Source organism: Notamacropus eugenii, chromosome 2 (assembly GCF_028372415.1).
Source record: "Notamacropus eugenii isolate mMacEug1 chromosome 2, mMacEug1.pri_v2, whole genome shotgun sequence".
NCBI lineage: Eukaryota > Metazoa > Chordata > Mammalia > Diprotodontia > Macropodidae > Notamacropus > Notamacropus eugenii.
The window spans coordinates 338,396,408-338,410,917 of NC_092873.1; the positions used below are offsets into that span (position 1 = coordinate 338,396,408).

At 42.2% G+C, this 14,510-nt stretch overlaps 1 protein-coding gene across 2 annotated transcripts in view; it reads right to left on the reverse strand.

The window, feature by feature from the left end:
- The window catches only part of SDK2 (sidekick cell adhesion molecule 2), a 434,613-nt gene that overhangs the window by 8,027 nt on the left and 412,076 nt on the right, over positions 1–14,510 (reverse strand). For both annotated transcript variants that reach the window (XM_072645578.1, XM_072645577.1), the window contains one exon: positions 13,435–13,561. In XM_072645578.1, coding sequence (XP_072501679.1) covers positions 13,435–13,561 — 127 coding nt within the window. The remainder of the gene's footprint in view (positions 1–13,434; positions 13,562–14,510) is intronic.

Genomic DNA, 14,510 nt, shown 5'->3' on the forward strand with positions numbered 1-14,510 from the left:
TGTTTCTTTTCAGGCTGGAGGTGGAGGGTGAGGAGGAGGAAGGAGAGAAGGGGCGGGGGGAAGCAGGGGCTCCAAGGCTTTGAATGTTCTTTCTGGGGCTTTCAGCTCCCCCCTTTGCTCCCCGTAATTGAATTCAGCTTTCCTGTAACTGCACACAATGGAAACCATTCATGGGCAGCCCCTCCGCTCCACCGCGCGGCAATCGAGCGACGGCTTTCAGCTCCCTCGACTCTTAGAACTCCTCAAAGCCACTCCATCATCGAGGAGAGGAGAGTTTGGCAAGAGAGGGGCTCCTGGGGCCGGTGGCACCGACTCCGAGCTGAGGGAAGGGGAGCCACGCGGGCCACGGGGGGGAAAGTCACCACAAAATGAACGGGAAGCAAAGGGCGTCTTGTTTTGAGGCTTTTCTCTATCAGAGAGAGAAACTTTCCTAAGGGAAGGGGGGGGGGCAGGGATGTGGGTGGGTGAAATCAGACTGAAAGACCTTGGGGAGGTGGGCGTCACCCTGATTCAAAGCAGACTGTGGGCACAGGACTATGGTATTCAACGTGCTGTCACCCCTTTCCTCTCTAGTATCCACCTTTACAGGAAGCCTTTCTAAAACCCTCTTAATTCTAGTGCCTCCTCTCTGTTACTTATTTCCTATTTATCCTGTACATAGCTTGCTGGTCTTTATTTGTTTGTGTGTTGACTCCCCTACTAGATTAAGAGCTTCTTAAGGACAGGGACTATCTTTTGCCTCTTTTTTTTTTTTATCCCCAGTGCTTAGTATAGTACCTGAGACAAAGCAGATGCTTAATACATGTTTATTGATTTATATTTGTAAAATCAAGCTAAGGCGGAACAGGGCAACCCTATGACAATGTAACAGATGAGGATGCAGCCACCTTTCCACTCTGAAAAATGCTGCATAGCCACTGCTGGCTTGGGAACATTATAGGTAGAACTACTAAGTAAAGAAGGTTGCATGTGGTAACACTTCCTTCAGAAAATATACAAATTCTAGCATATTTGTTAAGAAAAACTAGTGTCGCTCCCACCGGGAGGTTGGTCATTCATTCTAATGGTGCCATCGTTACTGGAGACATGTTTGAAGGATCTCTTTGATAACTAACTCTGGGGCCCATGATACATTTTTTTGGAACATCCCTGGGGAGACAAATCTTTTCCTCTTTGAAGGTGGATTCAGTTTTCAGAAATTGCCAATAATCCATTGGAGTCAAGCGTGGCAAATAAGGGAATAAATGGGCAGTACCACTTTGACATCAGTTCCTTCACTGGCAAAATGAGAATAATAAGGGCACCTCCTTCAAAGGTTTGTTTTGAAGGTACGTAAGGTATCCCTAAAGTCTTACTGGAGTCTTAATTTTTAATAGTTTAGGGAAGCTTAAAATTGCACTTCAATTTTTGGGATGCCCCCCATATATGTAAAATGCTTTATAAAGCTGAAATGCTATCTGCAGAAATGTGAACCAATCGTAATTAAAAAAAAATGAGGTGGGGCTATAGATCAATTAATGATTTTGTCATATGACTCACAACTGCCTCTGAAAGTCAGAATTTCCAAAGAGGGGTCTAATAATGATGATGATAACACATTATTCTAAAGTGACTGGAAAATAACAGGCATTCATTCCTATGGCACTTAAAACTTGGTGAAAGGCTTTACATCACTATTTCACATGAGTCTAACAAATCTGTGGGGTAAGTGTTGTTACCATTGCTGTCCCATTTTTCAGATGATGGAACTGAGGGCTCCCTTGTCCGGACTGGTAACTGCCTCTCCTTGACCATTATTTCAGAAAAGTACCAGATACCACGATCTATCTAATTCCTTATCCTCCCACTCTCTCCCCTCTCCAACCCACACTAATTTCTTTTTCTTTCACTTGCTCCTCTTCCTACCCAGCAAGTTTGGAACCATGAACTACACTCATATCCATACTTTTAAGGTTCCTAGATGGGATGTGTTAGTCTGTCTACTCCTTCATGGCTCCACCCCCACCCCTAATCCTATATTTTTCTTTAAAATACCTCTTCCACCCTTTTATTTCATAGTCTTCTCCAGTAGAATGAGCAGAGATTGCCTTTGTATGTTTGTAGCCCTTATGCTTTGCACAGTGCTTGACCAGTAGTAAGTGCTCACAGTCTTCTTCATTTGTTCATAAACGGTTGGTTCATTTAAAAAGCAGTTGCATGACTTTATAATCATGCCTCCAACTTCAGCTATCTCACTCACCAGCTGGTAAACATCAGCCATCTTGCTGACCTATCCTTGACTTGGAGTCAGTCCAGACTGATCAGCAGCTTCCACCTGACCACATTCTCCTTTTATAAAATAAAACCTAACAAAATAACCACACAACCCACACTTTAGGGCCAGTGCTGATATTAATCCTCTTTGAAAGAGAGCTTTTGACATTTCCTGTCCAATGACTCCCTAGAGCCTGGGGTAAATGGAGACCATTGTAGTGTCCCCCTGTCCCCCTTTTCTCTCTGAGGAATGGGATTTGGAGTTGCTTGATTTGTCAGCGGCTGAAATATATACATACATACATACATATATATATGTATATATATATACACCCACACCCACACCCACATACAAACGTATATGTGTATATGTATATATGTGTGTGTCTAGATATACACATACACATACACACATATATCCATGAGTACAAAGATTTGGAGAACAGCTACATCCGGGAATGTGCTGATAAATGTTTAACAATCAGCTTTCTAGGGGGAAAGTGCATATGACACACATTTAAGTTTCATATATGTTACTTACATTTTCCCCTATCACTTCCTCAATTCTAGACATTCAACAAAACAATAAACCAAGCCCTAATCTGTAGCATTTGCTGATTTCTGATGTGTAAATGCCTACAATGAGAATTTAACAATTGACTCTCCTCGGTGGATTTGAGTTGTTCCCCTGGCTAAATCCTAAGCAATTCCAATCAACTTAATAAAATAAAGATTCACCCAAAAGGTAGATAATTTCCAAAAGAGTATGGTCTGTGGGCATGGGAATAGCTTCTGCCAATGCAGCCGCTTTCAAAAAGGCATAGGAGCTCAGACAACAGTGTACTTAGCATACTTTCCTCTTTGTATACTTTTTCTCATGGCTATCTCATTCATTCCCCTAGTTTCAACCACTGCCCACTACACTGTAGATCACAGGGCACAGCAGAAAGGTTTGGAATTAGGAGGCCAGGGTTCAAATCCCAGCTTTGCCTCTTAGTAATTGTATGACTTTTGGCAAGTCACCTGACCTTTCTTCATCTGGGAAATGCAGGGGTTGAAGTAGGTGACCTCTAAGGTCTGTTGGAAGTCAATCTATGGTCCTGTGATTCTGTTATCACCTGCCTGGCTTATTGGAAAAGCCCAGTAAATAGGCCTTCCACTTTCACAGAATCTTGGCAGGGACTTTGGAGGTCATCTAGTTCAAGTTGGGGGTTGGAATCTCCTCTTCCATATGCATAAGTGGTCAGCCAGCTTCCACTTAAAGACCTCCTGTAAATGGAAAAACACTACCTCCCAAGTCAGCTCATTCCAACTCAATGCTGGATGGCACTGACTATTAGTACATTCTCCCCCTCCCCCCTCACCTCCCCCCTCTCCACCATTATATCAAGTCTAAATCTGCCTCTCTGCAACTTTCCACCCATCACTTCTAATTTCTGTTCTGCTAGACCAAGAAGAACAAACCTTTTTTCTTTTCTATAAGACAGTCCCTCAAATACAGGAATTAATCAATTAACTTATAAAGCATTTATAATGATATAATAATCATTATACATTTGATTAATATTCAGATATTAATTATGAATATTAAAATAATATAATCTTTTATTGCATGGTAGGTACTGTGCTAAGCACTAGGTGTACAAAGAAAAAACAAGAACTGTCATTATCCTTAAGGATCTAACATTCTGATAGAGAAAACCACATGTACATAAATTGGTACATACAAGAGACATATACAGTAGATGGAAGAAAGGTAGCCTTGGAAAGGAAGGTTGTAACATTTGAGGGGACTGAGAAAGCCCTTCTGCAGGAGGTGGTGGTTGAGTTTAGTCTTTTTAAAAAATAAATTTTTTGTTTTACTGCGATCTTACTTCTTATCTCCTAGATTTCCCCCTGCATCCTTCTCCCTCTCTCTACTCCAAAAAGCTATTCCTTAAAAACAAATAATTTTTTTAAAATGAGGAAAAGGAAAAACAAAGGTCTACAAAACCAATAAACTTAAACAATCCAATGTTATATCTGCAAAGAAGTGAGGAGATATGTATCTGAGCTGAGCCTTAAAGGAAGCCAGGGATTCTGAAAGATTAGGAGGAAGAAAATTCCAGGTCTGGGAGTCATCCAGGACATAGGCATGGAGGTAAGAGATGAAAGACTATATATGAGGAACAGGTAAATATGATTGGGCTCTGTATCCTTCATGATGGAGAGTAATGAATAAAAAGACTGGAAAAGTAGTAAGAGGCCTAGTTGTGAAGGGCTTTAAATGTCAACCAGAGGAGTATGTGTATATATTCATACAATATGCATATGTACACACATGTGTATATATCCTACATACATGGATATGTATTTATATTTACACATATTACATACATCTAGACAGGTATATGCTTGCACACACTGGATAGTGCATGTGTTTACATACATGTATATGTATACATGCCTTATATTCACGTGTGCATGCATGCATATGTGTATACATACATGCCTCTACACGCACACATGTGCACACATGCACATATATAAAATTTGATCTTAATAACAACGCTAGGAGATATGCACTATTTTAATCCCCATTTTGCAGATGAGGAAACTGAAACAGAGGTCAATTGTCTTACCAGTGTCACACAGCTAGTAAGTTATCTGAAGCAATATTTGAACTCAGGTCTTCCTGACTCTTGGCCCAGTGCTCTGTTCACCATGCCACCTCGTTGCTTCTCGAGTTTAGGCATAACTAGGCATAGCAGGGAGCCATTGGGGTTTACTGAGTAAGGAGTGGAGTGATACAGTTAGGCTGATACTTTAAGAAAACTGATTTGATAGCTATGTGGAATATAGGTTGGAGTAGGACGAGTCTTAGAGTAGGGAGTCTGATTACAAGACTATTGCAAGAGTCTAGCTGACAGATGTTGAGGACCTGGACAAAGGTGGTAGTTGTGTGAAAGAAAGGGACATATGTGAGAGAAGCTGTGGAAAAAGAAATTCTAGGGTTTGGCAACTAACTGAATACATGAGGTGACTGACAGTGAGTTGAAGATGACATTGTCAGAAGCTATATATGACTGTGATGGAATGCTACTGTACTATAAGAAATGATGAGCAGGATGCTCTCTGAAAAACCTGGAAAGGCTTACATGAAGTGATGCAAAGTGAAATGAGCAGAACCAGCAGAACATTGTATATGATAAAAGCAACATTGTATCTCAGAAATACAACAACCCAAGACAATTCTGAAGGACCTATGATGAAATGTGTTGTCCATCTCCAGAGAAAGAACTGGTAAATGCAGACTGAAGTAAACTTTTTCTTTTCTTTTCTTTTTCTTGGTGGGTTTTTTTTTTTGGGTCTGTATTTTCTTTCACAGAATGCCTTACATGGACATATGTTTTTCATGACTACACATATATAACCTATATAAAATTGCTTGCCTTCTCAATGAGGTGGGGAAGGAAGAAAGGGAAAGAATATGGAACTAAAAATTTGGAAAAAAAGATTAAAAGAGATAAGAGAAGAGAACATTAAAATTGTTTATACATGGAATTGGGGGAAAATATTAAATTAAAAAAAGATGACACTGTTAGATTGCAAATCTGGGTTACTGGAAAGATAGTGGTTTACTTGACAGTAACAGGGCAGTTTGGAAGAAGAATAGATTTTTGAGGAAATAAAACAGATTTTATTTTGGACATGCTGAGTTTGGGATACTTATGGTACATACACAGTTTGGAATTTACAGTAAGCCACAGGTGATATAAGACTAGAATGTAGGAGGGAGAGGGAGAGGGAGAGGGAGAGGGAGAGGGAGAGAGAGAGAGACTGACTCTATGGGTTCTGTTCATCCTTATTTTTCCCCCTTCTTATTCTACCCCCCCCACCTTTTTAAAGCAGCTAGGTGGCTCAGTGGATAGAGCTCTGGGCCTGAAGTCAGCAAGACCTGAGTTCAAATGTAGCCTCAGACACTCACTAGCTGTGTGACCTTGGGCAAGTCACTTAACCCCAATTGGCTCATCCTGGGTCATCTCCAGTCATCCTGATGAATATCTAGTCACTGGATTCAGATGGCTCTGGAGGAGAAGTGAGGCTGGTGACCTGCACAACCCTCCCTCACTTAAAACAAAGTCAAGTGCAAGTCGTGTCATTATTTCTCTGATGGCATGGTCTTCTTCAGCAAAGAAGGAGAAACACACACAAAAGGAAAAAAGAGAAGAGAGTCCAGGACAGAGCTTTAGGGGATACCAGTTAGTAGGTGTGACCTGGATTAATAATAATTAAACCTGAGAAGGAGTGGCTAGACTGGGTAGTAGGAGACCAAAGAGAAAGCAGTATCAGGAAAACTCAGAGATGAGGGAGAGTATCAAGGAAAAGGTGACATAGTCCCAAAGCCTTCAGAGAACTAGGAATAGGTAGATGGCACAGTGGATAGAGCACTGTCCCTGGAGTCAGAAGGACCTGAGTTCAAATTAGACCTCAGACATTTACTAGCTGTGTGACCCTGGGTAAGTCACTTAACTCAGATTGCCTCAAAAAAAAAAGACTGAGAAGAGGTCATTAGATTTGGCCTTTAAGAGATTCTTAGTAACTTTGGAGAGAAGAGTTTCAAAATGAGTGATAAAGGTTAGAAGACAAATTGAAGAGGGTTTAGAAGACAGTAAGAGGAGAAGAAGTGGAAGCAGTGACATGGATGGCTTTTTCAAGGAGTTTAGGTGAAAAAAGGAGAGACAGAGGGTGATAGTATAAACAGTTGTATCTAATGTATTTAATGGATAGGGACACTTCGGCAGGGAAGGAACCAGTAGATGGGAGAAGAGAGAGACAGAGAAAGGAGAGGGGGGGGGAGAGGAAGAGGGGGGGAAAAGGAGGGGAGAGGAAGGGAGGGGGGAAAGGAGGGAGGGAGGAAAGGGGGGAGAGGGAAAGGAGGGAGGGAGAAAAGGGGGGAGGGGGGAGGGGGGGAGAGAGGGAGAGAGAGAGAGAGAGAGAGAGAGAGAGAGAGAGAGAGAGAGAGAGAGAGAGAGAATGATGATAGTAGAAAGGACAGGAGGTGATGAGATCAAGAGAGTTGTTGGCCTTGGCAAGCAGCTGGGTTTCCTCATCATTAGAGGCTGAGATGAAGGACCAGACATTGGGGTATGATGTTTGTGGGATGTGAGATGAGGAAGAAGACAAGGAGTTCTCAGCAAATGGCATCAATTTTTTTTTCAGTTAAGCATGAAGTGAAATCTCAGTCGAAAGGGTTGGCATGGGAAGCTTAATGAGATGAGAGAAGGTTTGGAATAGCTATGATGAAGGTGGCTATTGTACCCTCTAAAGGTCCTTGCTTGCACAGGTAAACATCCCCATTTCCTCTACAGATTCCCCATGTGATTTGGTCTCTAGTTCCTTCACCATCACTGTCCTTTGGACTCAAACTGGTTCTCAATCCATCTTTTCTAATAGTATCATAGGAACCTTCCCTACTTGTGGATCTGGAACTGTCAGTCTTTTGCAAAAAATCCATGGCTCTCTATTGCTTGTTTGTCTGAGATTCAAGGCCCTCCACCCTATCCTTCTAGTCTTGTTTCATGTTACTTTTCATTCAGCCCAATCTACAAATCTGGACAACTTTGACCCTTCTGAATATGCACCGGACTCTCTTGCTTTCCTGCCTTTGGTCATGATGTCTTCTGTGCCTGGAACACCCTTTACCCCCACAATTTGCCTCCATAATTCCTACCCCCTGCTTTTTTGGAGGGGAGGAGGAGTAAGTGACTTGCCCAGGCTTACACAGCCAACACATGTCTGAGGCTGGATTTTAATTCAGATCCTCCTGACTCCGGGGCCAGTGCTCTATCCACTGTGCCATATAGCTGCTCCTAATCTCTACCCATTTTAAAAGCTCAATTCAAATGAAATGTGGGAGCTTAACTCCCATGAAAGTTTCCCTGAGTCCATTGGTTGGTAACGTCCTCTCTTTATGTACATTGTTTTGTATCTCCTTAATGCACTTATTATATATCATTATGTTCTGGGGACTGAGATTAGGTATCATTTGATCTTTGCACCTCACTCAGTACCTCATGCAATGTTGTACACTCAGCTGCTGCTTAACATGAGGTTTGTTGTTTTTATAAGTGAGAGGAGACTTCCTGTCCCACTGACTGACCTTCATAATTCAACAGAGGATATTCACACAAAATGATCACACACCCCCCTCAAGACTCAGTAAAACAGGTCTTGGTACTCCTTTGGTGAAGTCCTCCCAAATTTGCCGGAAGCAATTAAGTGCTGAAGACCAGTTATTCAACCTGTTATGGATTAATTCTCAAGTGGCGCTAAAGCTTCTCAAAGTTACATAAAAATGTTATCAAGGATCTTGATGAACGGAAAAGGAGACAAACCAAGCTCATAACAAGGAATCAATGCAGCACATTATCTAGACTTGGAGTTAGAGCACTTGTTTGATTCACTTACTGACTTTACTTCAATTCTTAAGACTTCTTCCTTTGTAGAATTTCCTTAACTGTAAAATGAGGCTTCAAGAGCCCTGGATTTAGGGCCAGATGAGACTGGCATTCCAATCCTACCACTGACAATAACTGTCTTTTGAGGCAGTTGGCACAGAAGGTGGAGTACTGGGCTTGGAGTCAGGAAGACCTGGGTTCGAATGTGGCCTGAGACAACTACTGGCTGCGTGAGCCTGGGCAAATCATTTTTGCCTCAGTTTCTTCAACTGTAAAATAAGTCTAATAACAACAACTGCCTCACAGAGTTGTGAGGATCAAATGAGATATTTACAAAGCACTTAGCATGTAGCAGGCATGATATAAAAGCTTCTTCCCTTTCCTCCCTCTAAAACTTAGCATCAGAGAATCCTTAGCATTGTGCCTAGCACATAGTAGGCACTATAATTACATTTATGTATAAATGCTTATTCTCTTTAGGATCACAGAATGCTTAGGACTATTCCTGGCACACAGTAGGCATTCTATAAATGTTTATTTTTTTTCTCCCTCTCATCCTTAGGCTCACAGAATATCAGAGCGGGATGGACTTCAGAAGACATCTAGCCATGGATAAGATTCTTCCCTACAATATTATTCCTGACAAGCAGTCATTAGGCTTTTGCTTTAAGATTTCTAGTGACTAGGTACAACCCATTCTTGCCAGGGGCAGCCCATTCAACTTGGGCAAGTCCCTTTAACCTCCTTCAGCCTCAGTTTCCTTATTTGGGGTTTTGAGGACTGAATGAAATAAGGCACAATAACATAGGCACAATGCCTTACAAACCTTAAAGGGCTATGTAATTGCTATGTATTATTATTCCTCCTATTTTTTAAATAGAACTTTGAGGTTTACAAAGCACTTTCTCAAAATGACCTTGTGACTTATGTGGTATGTTATTTCCACTCTCAGTTTTCAGAAGAGGAAACTGAATCTAAGATTAATCACGTAGCTATAAAATGTTAGAAATGAAAACAAGACCTCAGTCTACTGATTTTAAAAATAATAAACTTTTTTTTTTAAAATTTTGATCCTGGATGTCCCTATCTTGCCCAGGCTGGAAATTCAATCAATCCTGACACTTATCGTCAAGGGAGCCTTGACCCTTTCACTCCTGAGCTGGGCTGGCTCTCTCCTCTTTGGGCAGTGAGGCTACCCCTACCTCCAAGGGATTTTGCCACATTGGTGTTGGACTTAGCATGAACACTGGATTGGTTCAGACTAATGAAGCTGAGAACTGAGCTCAAGTGATCCATCAGTCTCTGCATCCCTGCTAACAGGGATTATAACTAGGTCCTGATTTGTGTGATTCCCCTGAAGTGGGCCCATTATTAGAATTTACCTTGTATATTTCCCTTGGATTTTGTGCTATTTTGTACCAATTACCATATTTTACATAATCATCACTTCAAATAGTGCAAATTACATGTAGCTGCTTCGGAAGACTCATAATATGTACTAATTGAGACTTTGCTGGACAGGCACAGTAATCTCTCTGATATATGAAGCTGCCTGGGTGCTCTGGGGTCATGCTAACTAGTGGGATCACACTGAGTCTGAGTTAGGATACAGACAGGGACTAGACAGGGACTCATTCTAAGTTACTTTGATTAATATCACTTCCATTTCCTTTCTAACTCCCTATGCAAACTCAGTCTAAATTGATTGCTTCTTTCAGGGGCAGCTTTGGACCTGGGGGTTAGATTTTTGCTGTTTATATCTTTGGCATGTCACAGTAGAAAGGGTCCTAGATTTGAAGCCAGAAGATCTGCTTCAAATCTTTTGTGACTGCAAATAAGTCATTCCTTCTTTCTGGATGTCAATCTCCTTATTTGTTGAATGAAAACCTCTAAGGTTGCTTTTGGTTCTAAGTTGCAAGATCTTAGAGTTACACCCAGCATGGGCGGTGGACTCTGCAACCAAAGGAGTAGCATATTTCAAGTGCCTGCAGCCTCATGGATTTGAAGTTGGCCAGGTGGTGTAGTGGATAGAGCGCTGGACTCAGAGTCAGGAAAACTCGAGTTCAAATCTGGCCTGAGACACGTACTAGCTGTGTGGTCCTGGGCAAGTCACTTAACACTGTTTGCCTCAGTTTCCTCATAAAACAGGGATCATAATAGCGTTTATCTCCTAGGGCTGTTAGGCTTCAATGAGATGATACTTACAAAGCACAGTGCCTGGTACATAATAAATGCTATACAAATCCTTCCTTCTTTCCTCATTTTCTCTTTTCCTTCCTTCTTTCCTTATTTCCTCCCTCTCTTCTTTCTTTTCTCCTTCTCTCCTTCCTTCCTTCCTTCCTTCCTTCCTTCCTTCCTTCCTTCCTTCCTTCCTTCCTTCCTTCCTTCCTTCTTTGTCAGTCACCATGAATTGTACTCCTTTAATATACAAAGACTGGCCTTTCCAGGGAGCTGGGTAGAAACAAAATAGGATACATGACCCTTTTCATTCCCTTCCTCCCTCTTTTCCTCTGTCCTCTTCGTAATCTCTGGTACAGTTGCCTTCCCTTCCTCTCTTTAGGCAAGGTAGGGAGAGGGCTTTCACAGGTCTTTCCCCAGTGTCTGCCTGGCTCAATCACTGGGCAGTGGGTAAGAAAAGTGGAAGGCACTGAGTTTCTGAAGGGTTAGAGTGGCATTTGATGATCTGTGCTTGAGACAAAGTGTTCCAGACTAGTTAGTCAATATGGGAGTTTAAGCCCTATAAAAGAAGGTTCACTTAATACTTAGGGAATTAGTATGATAAAAACTGACCTAGAAGTCAGGAAAGAGGCCTGAAATCCTGTCTCATTTCTGCCACTAATTACTTGTGTGATATTGGGCAAGTCACCTAACCTCCCTGAATCTCAATTTTCTTATTAGTAAAAAAACAAGGGATTGTAAATAGGGGTTCTTTAAAATCTCTCCCAGCTGTTCTTCTCATAGGACACCCCATCTCCCATCTCTGGGTACACCCATCTCCGGCTGTCCCCTATGTTCCCCTCTTCCTTCATCACTCCCTCCTGGCTTCACATGGCCTTGAGGCCGCAGGTTCCCTACACCTGGCTTGGCTTCACATGGCCTTGAGGCTGCAGGTTCCCTACACCTTACTTAAGTACTGCCTGTTGCAAGAAGCCTTTTCCAGTCCCCCATAACACTAGAGCCTTCCCTCTGGGCTACCTCCATTCTCTCCTGGATATGTCTTGTTTGTTCATGGTCCTGTGTATGTTGTCTCTTCCATTAGATTGGGAGGTCTTGAGAACAGGGACTTGTCTTTTGCCTTCTTTTGTACCCCTAGAACTTATCACAGAGCCTAGTATATAGTAGGTACCTAATAAATGCTTGTTGAATGGATTCAATTTGATTCTAAAATTCTATACTTCTCAGTAATTTTGAAAGGCCTTTAACAATCATTTTTCACTTCATTAGAAACCAAATTTTACTTTTAGTTGCATAATAGTCCATCTCCTGTCTGTTAGGTACCTGACTGTCCCCCATGCTTGGAACATTCTTTCTCCTCACATCTATCTCTTGGAATCCTTAATTTTCTTCAAGCTGAAGCTTGGGCCATCTTGTACATAAAGCTTTTCTTGATTTCCTCTTTTGGTAGAATCTTTTCTCGTGTGTGTGTGTGTGTATATGTACACACAGTTACATACATATGTACACACACGTATATGTTTGTATACATGCATATATACATACATCATTGTTCAGTCGTTTCAGTCATGTTTGATTCTTTGTGACCCCATTTAGGTCTTTTTTGGAAGAGGTACTGGAGTGGTTTGCCATTTCTTTCTCCAGCTCATTTTACAGATGAGGAAACTGAGGCAAACAGGGTGAAGTGACTTGTTCAGGGCTATATAGCTAGTATGTGTCTGAGGCCAGATTTGAACTCAGGAAGATGAGTATTCCTGACTCCAGGCCCTGTAATCTATCCACTGTGCCATCCAGCTACTCTACATACACACACAAATATATGTCTATATATATATGTGTGTGTATATACATATACATATATACACATGTACATATTTGTAACAAATATGTACACATGCACTTTCTCACATACACTGTATTATCTACATAGATATAGCCATAGATAAATTTATATATAATATATAACATTATATATTTAAATTTATATTTGCATATATTTCTATCTATGCAGAGAGTACAGTCTGTGTGGATCCTTATATAGAGCTTTCTATCTATCTAAACCCTTATCTATGTGGATAGTACCGTCTGGCTCCCTTTCTGATTCTGGTTTGCTCTCCATTGCCTTAGTTCCTTTCTCCAAGCAGATGTGAACTATATAACTAAAGAATCCTAATTAGCAGGGAGATACTACCTCCCTGCCTAGTTCATTAGTGACAGCTAACATTCGGAGCAATTCATCTTCAGCAAATAGGGAACCCCTTCAAGTTTAGGGCATTGTACTAATATGAACTTTGCATGTTCGGACAGAGCCTTAGAATTCCATGTTAACACACATTCTCTTGTTCTTTCATCAGGAGCTGGGCATTGGTAGGGGGCTGCCACCAACTGGATTCTATGCCTGTGGGTTGGATGCTTGGAAGACCCTTCATCTTCATGGCTCCCAAGTCTTACAGGGGTTGCTCATGTATACAGTCCCTATTCCTATGGCAATACTGCATTATGTCTCTATCTTCCTTTCCAGGCCCAGGGTATGGAGCCTAGATCTCAGCTGGACCCTTCTCCTCACCTGAGAGTCTGAGATTTCAGAGGGCTTCTCTGTCAGGCTGCTGCTTTCTGCAGGGATCAGGTCGTTGTACTTGGTGACATCCTCATCTGAGTAGTGCAGACTACCTGGGCTGGGCCTTGGAGGTGACCTGGAAAGAAATGGGAAGGCAGGATAATGGGAGGGGGAAAGAAGGAGGCTATGAGGTCTCATTCACTGTGGGGAGAAGTTAGCAGAAGGATTCTTAACATTTCCATTTTGGCCTGTTCTAAGAGGTAATCTAAATCTCTTCCATCTTCCTGAGTGAGGTGGGGGAGTCTGACTTCTGGGCCATCAGGATGCACACAGTTCAGAGGAACCACTGGCTTTTAGCTTGCGGAGGAATAAGGGGCTATGTATGAGACATGTCAGGGATAAGGATGGTGCTTACTTGAGTAACTTAGAAGTGAGTTTGCAATCACTGCAGAAGATGGGGGCCTGCATCCCCACTCCCCTTCCCTACCCCCCAACATGAACATTACTGCTGTGCCTGGGACCTTTGGGGAAACCTGTGCTTTCAAAGAATGGAGCTGGATCTCCTGCCCATGAGGTCTGATGTTCTGTGAATTTGCTAAACCCGATGGGTAGAGTTCAACTCTTTCTGATCCTCACACCCAGAAAGTCAACTTTTCTAAGAGGGTGATTTTGACTCAAAGCTGTCTCTGCAGCAGGGTGAATGACTGGTACTGCTTCTAAGGAATGATCTGGCATCAAAGATGTCCCCACCTCCTTTCCACCTCAGCTCCTTCCACACAATCTGAGTAAGCCCCATTCATCTCGAAGGAGGTAATTGAAAACGAGCTGGTGACCTGCTGCTGTTCTGAGGGTAAGTCAGAGTGCCAGGGTGGAAGATCACAGTGTCAACAGTTTCTCATACAGGCAGCTATGATTTGAGAGCTGGAAGCAGCTTGGGGCATATGTGTATGGCTGGAGAGCATTCTGTGTGTACACAGTGGGTGTAGAGAGGGCCCCAGGTCTGTGTATTTTGGTGAGTGCAGTGGGGAGGGAAAGGAGGAACAGTGAGGTGCCCTGTGAAATGTCCCCTTGTTCAGTGGTGGCTG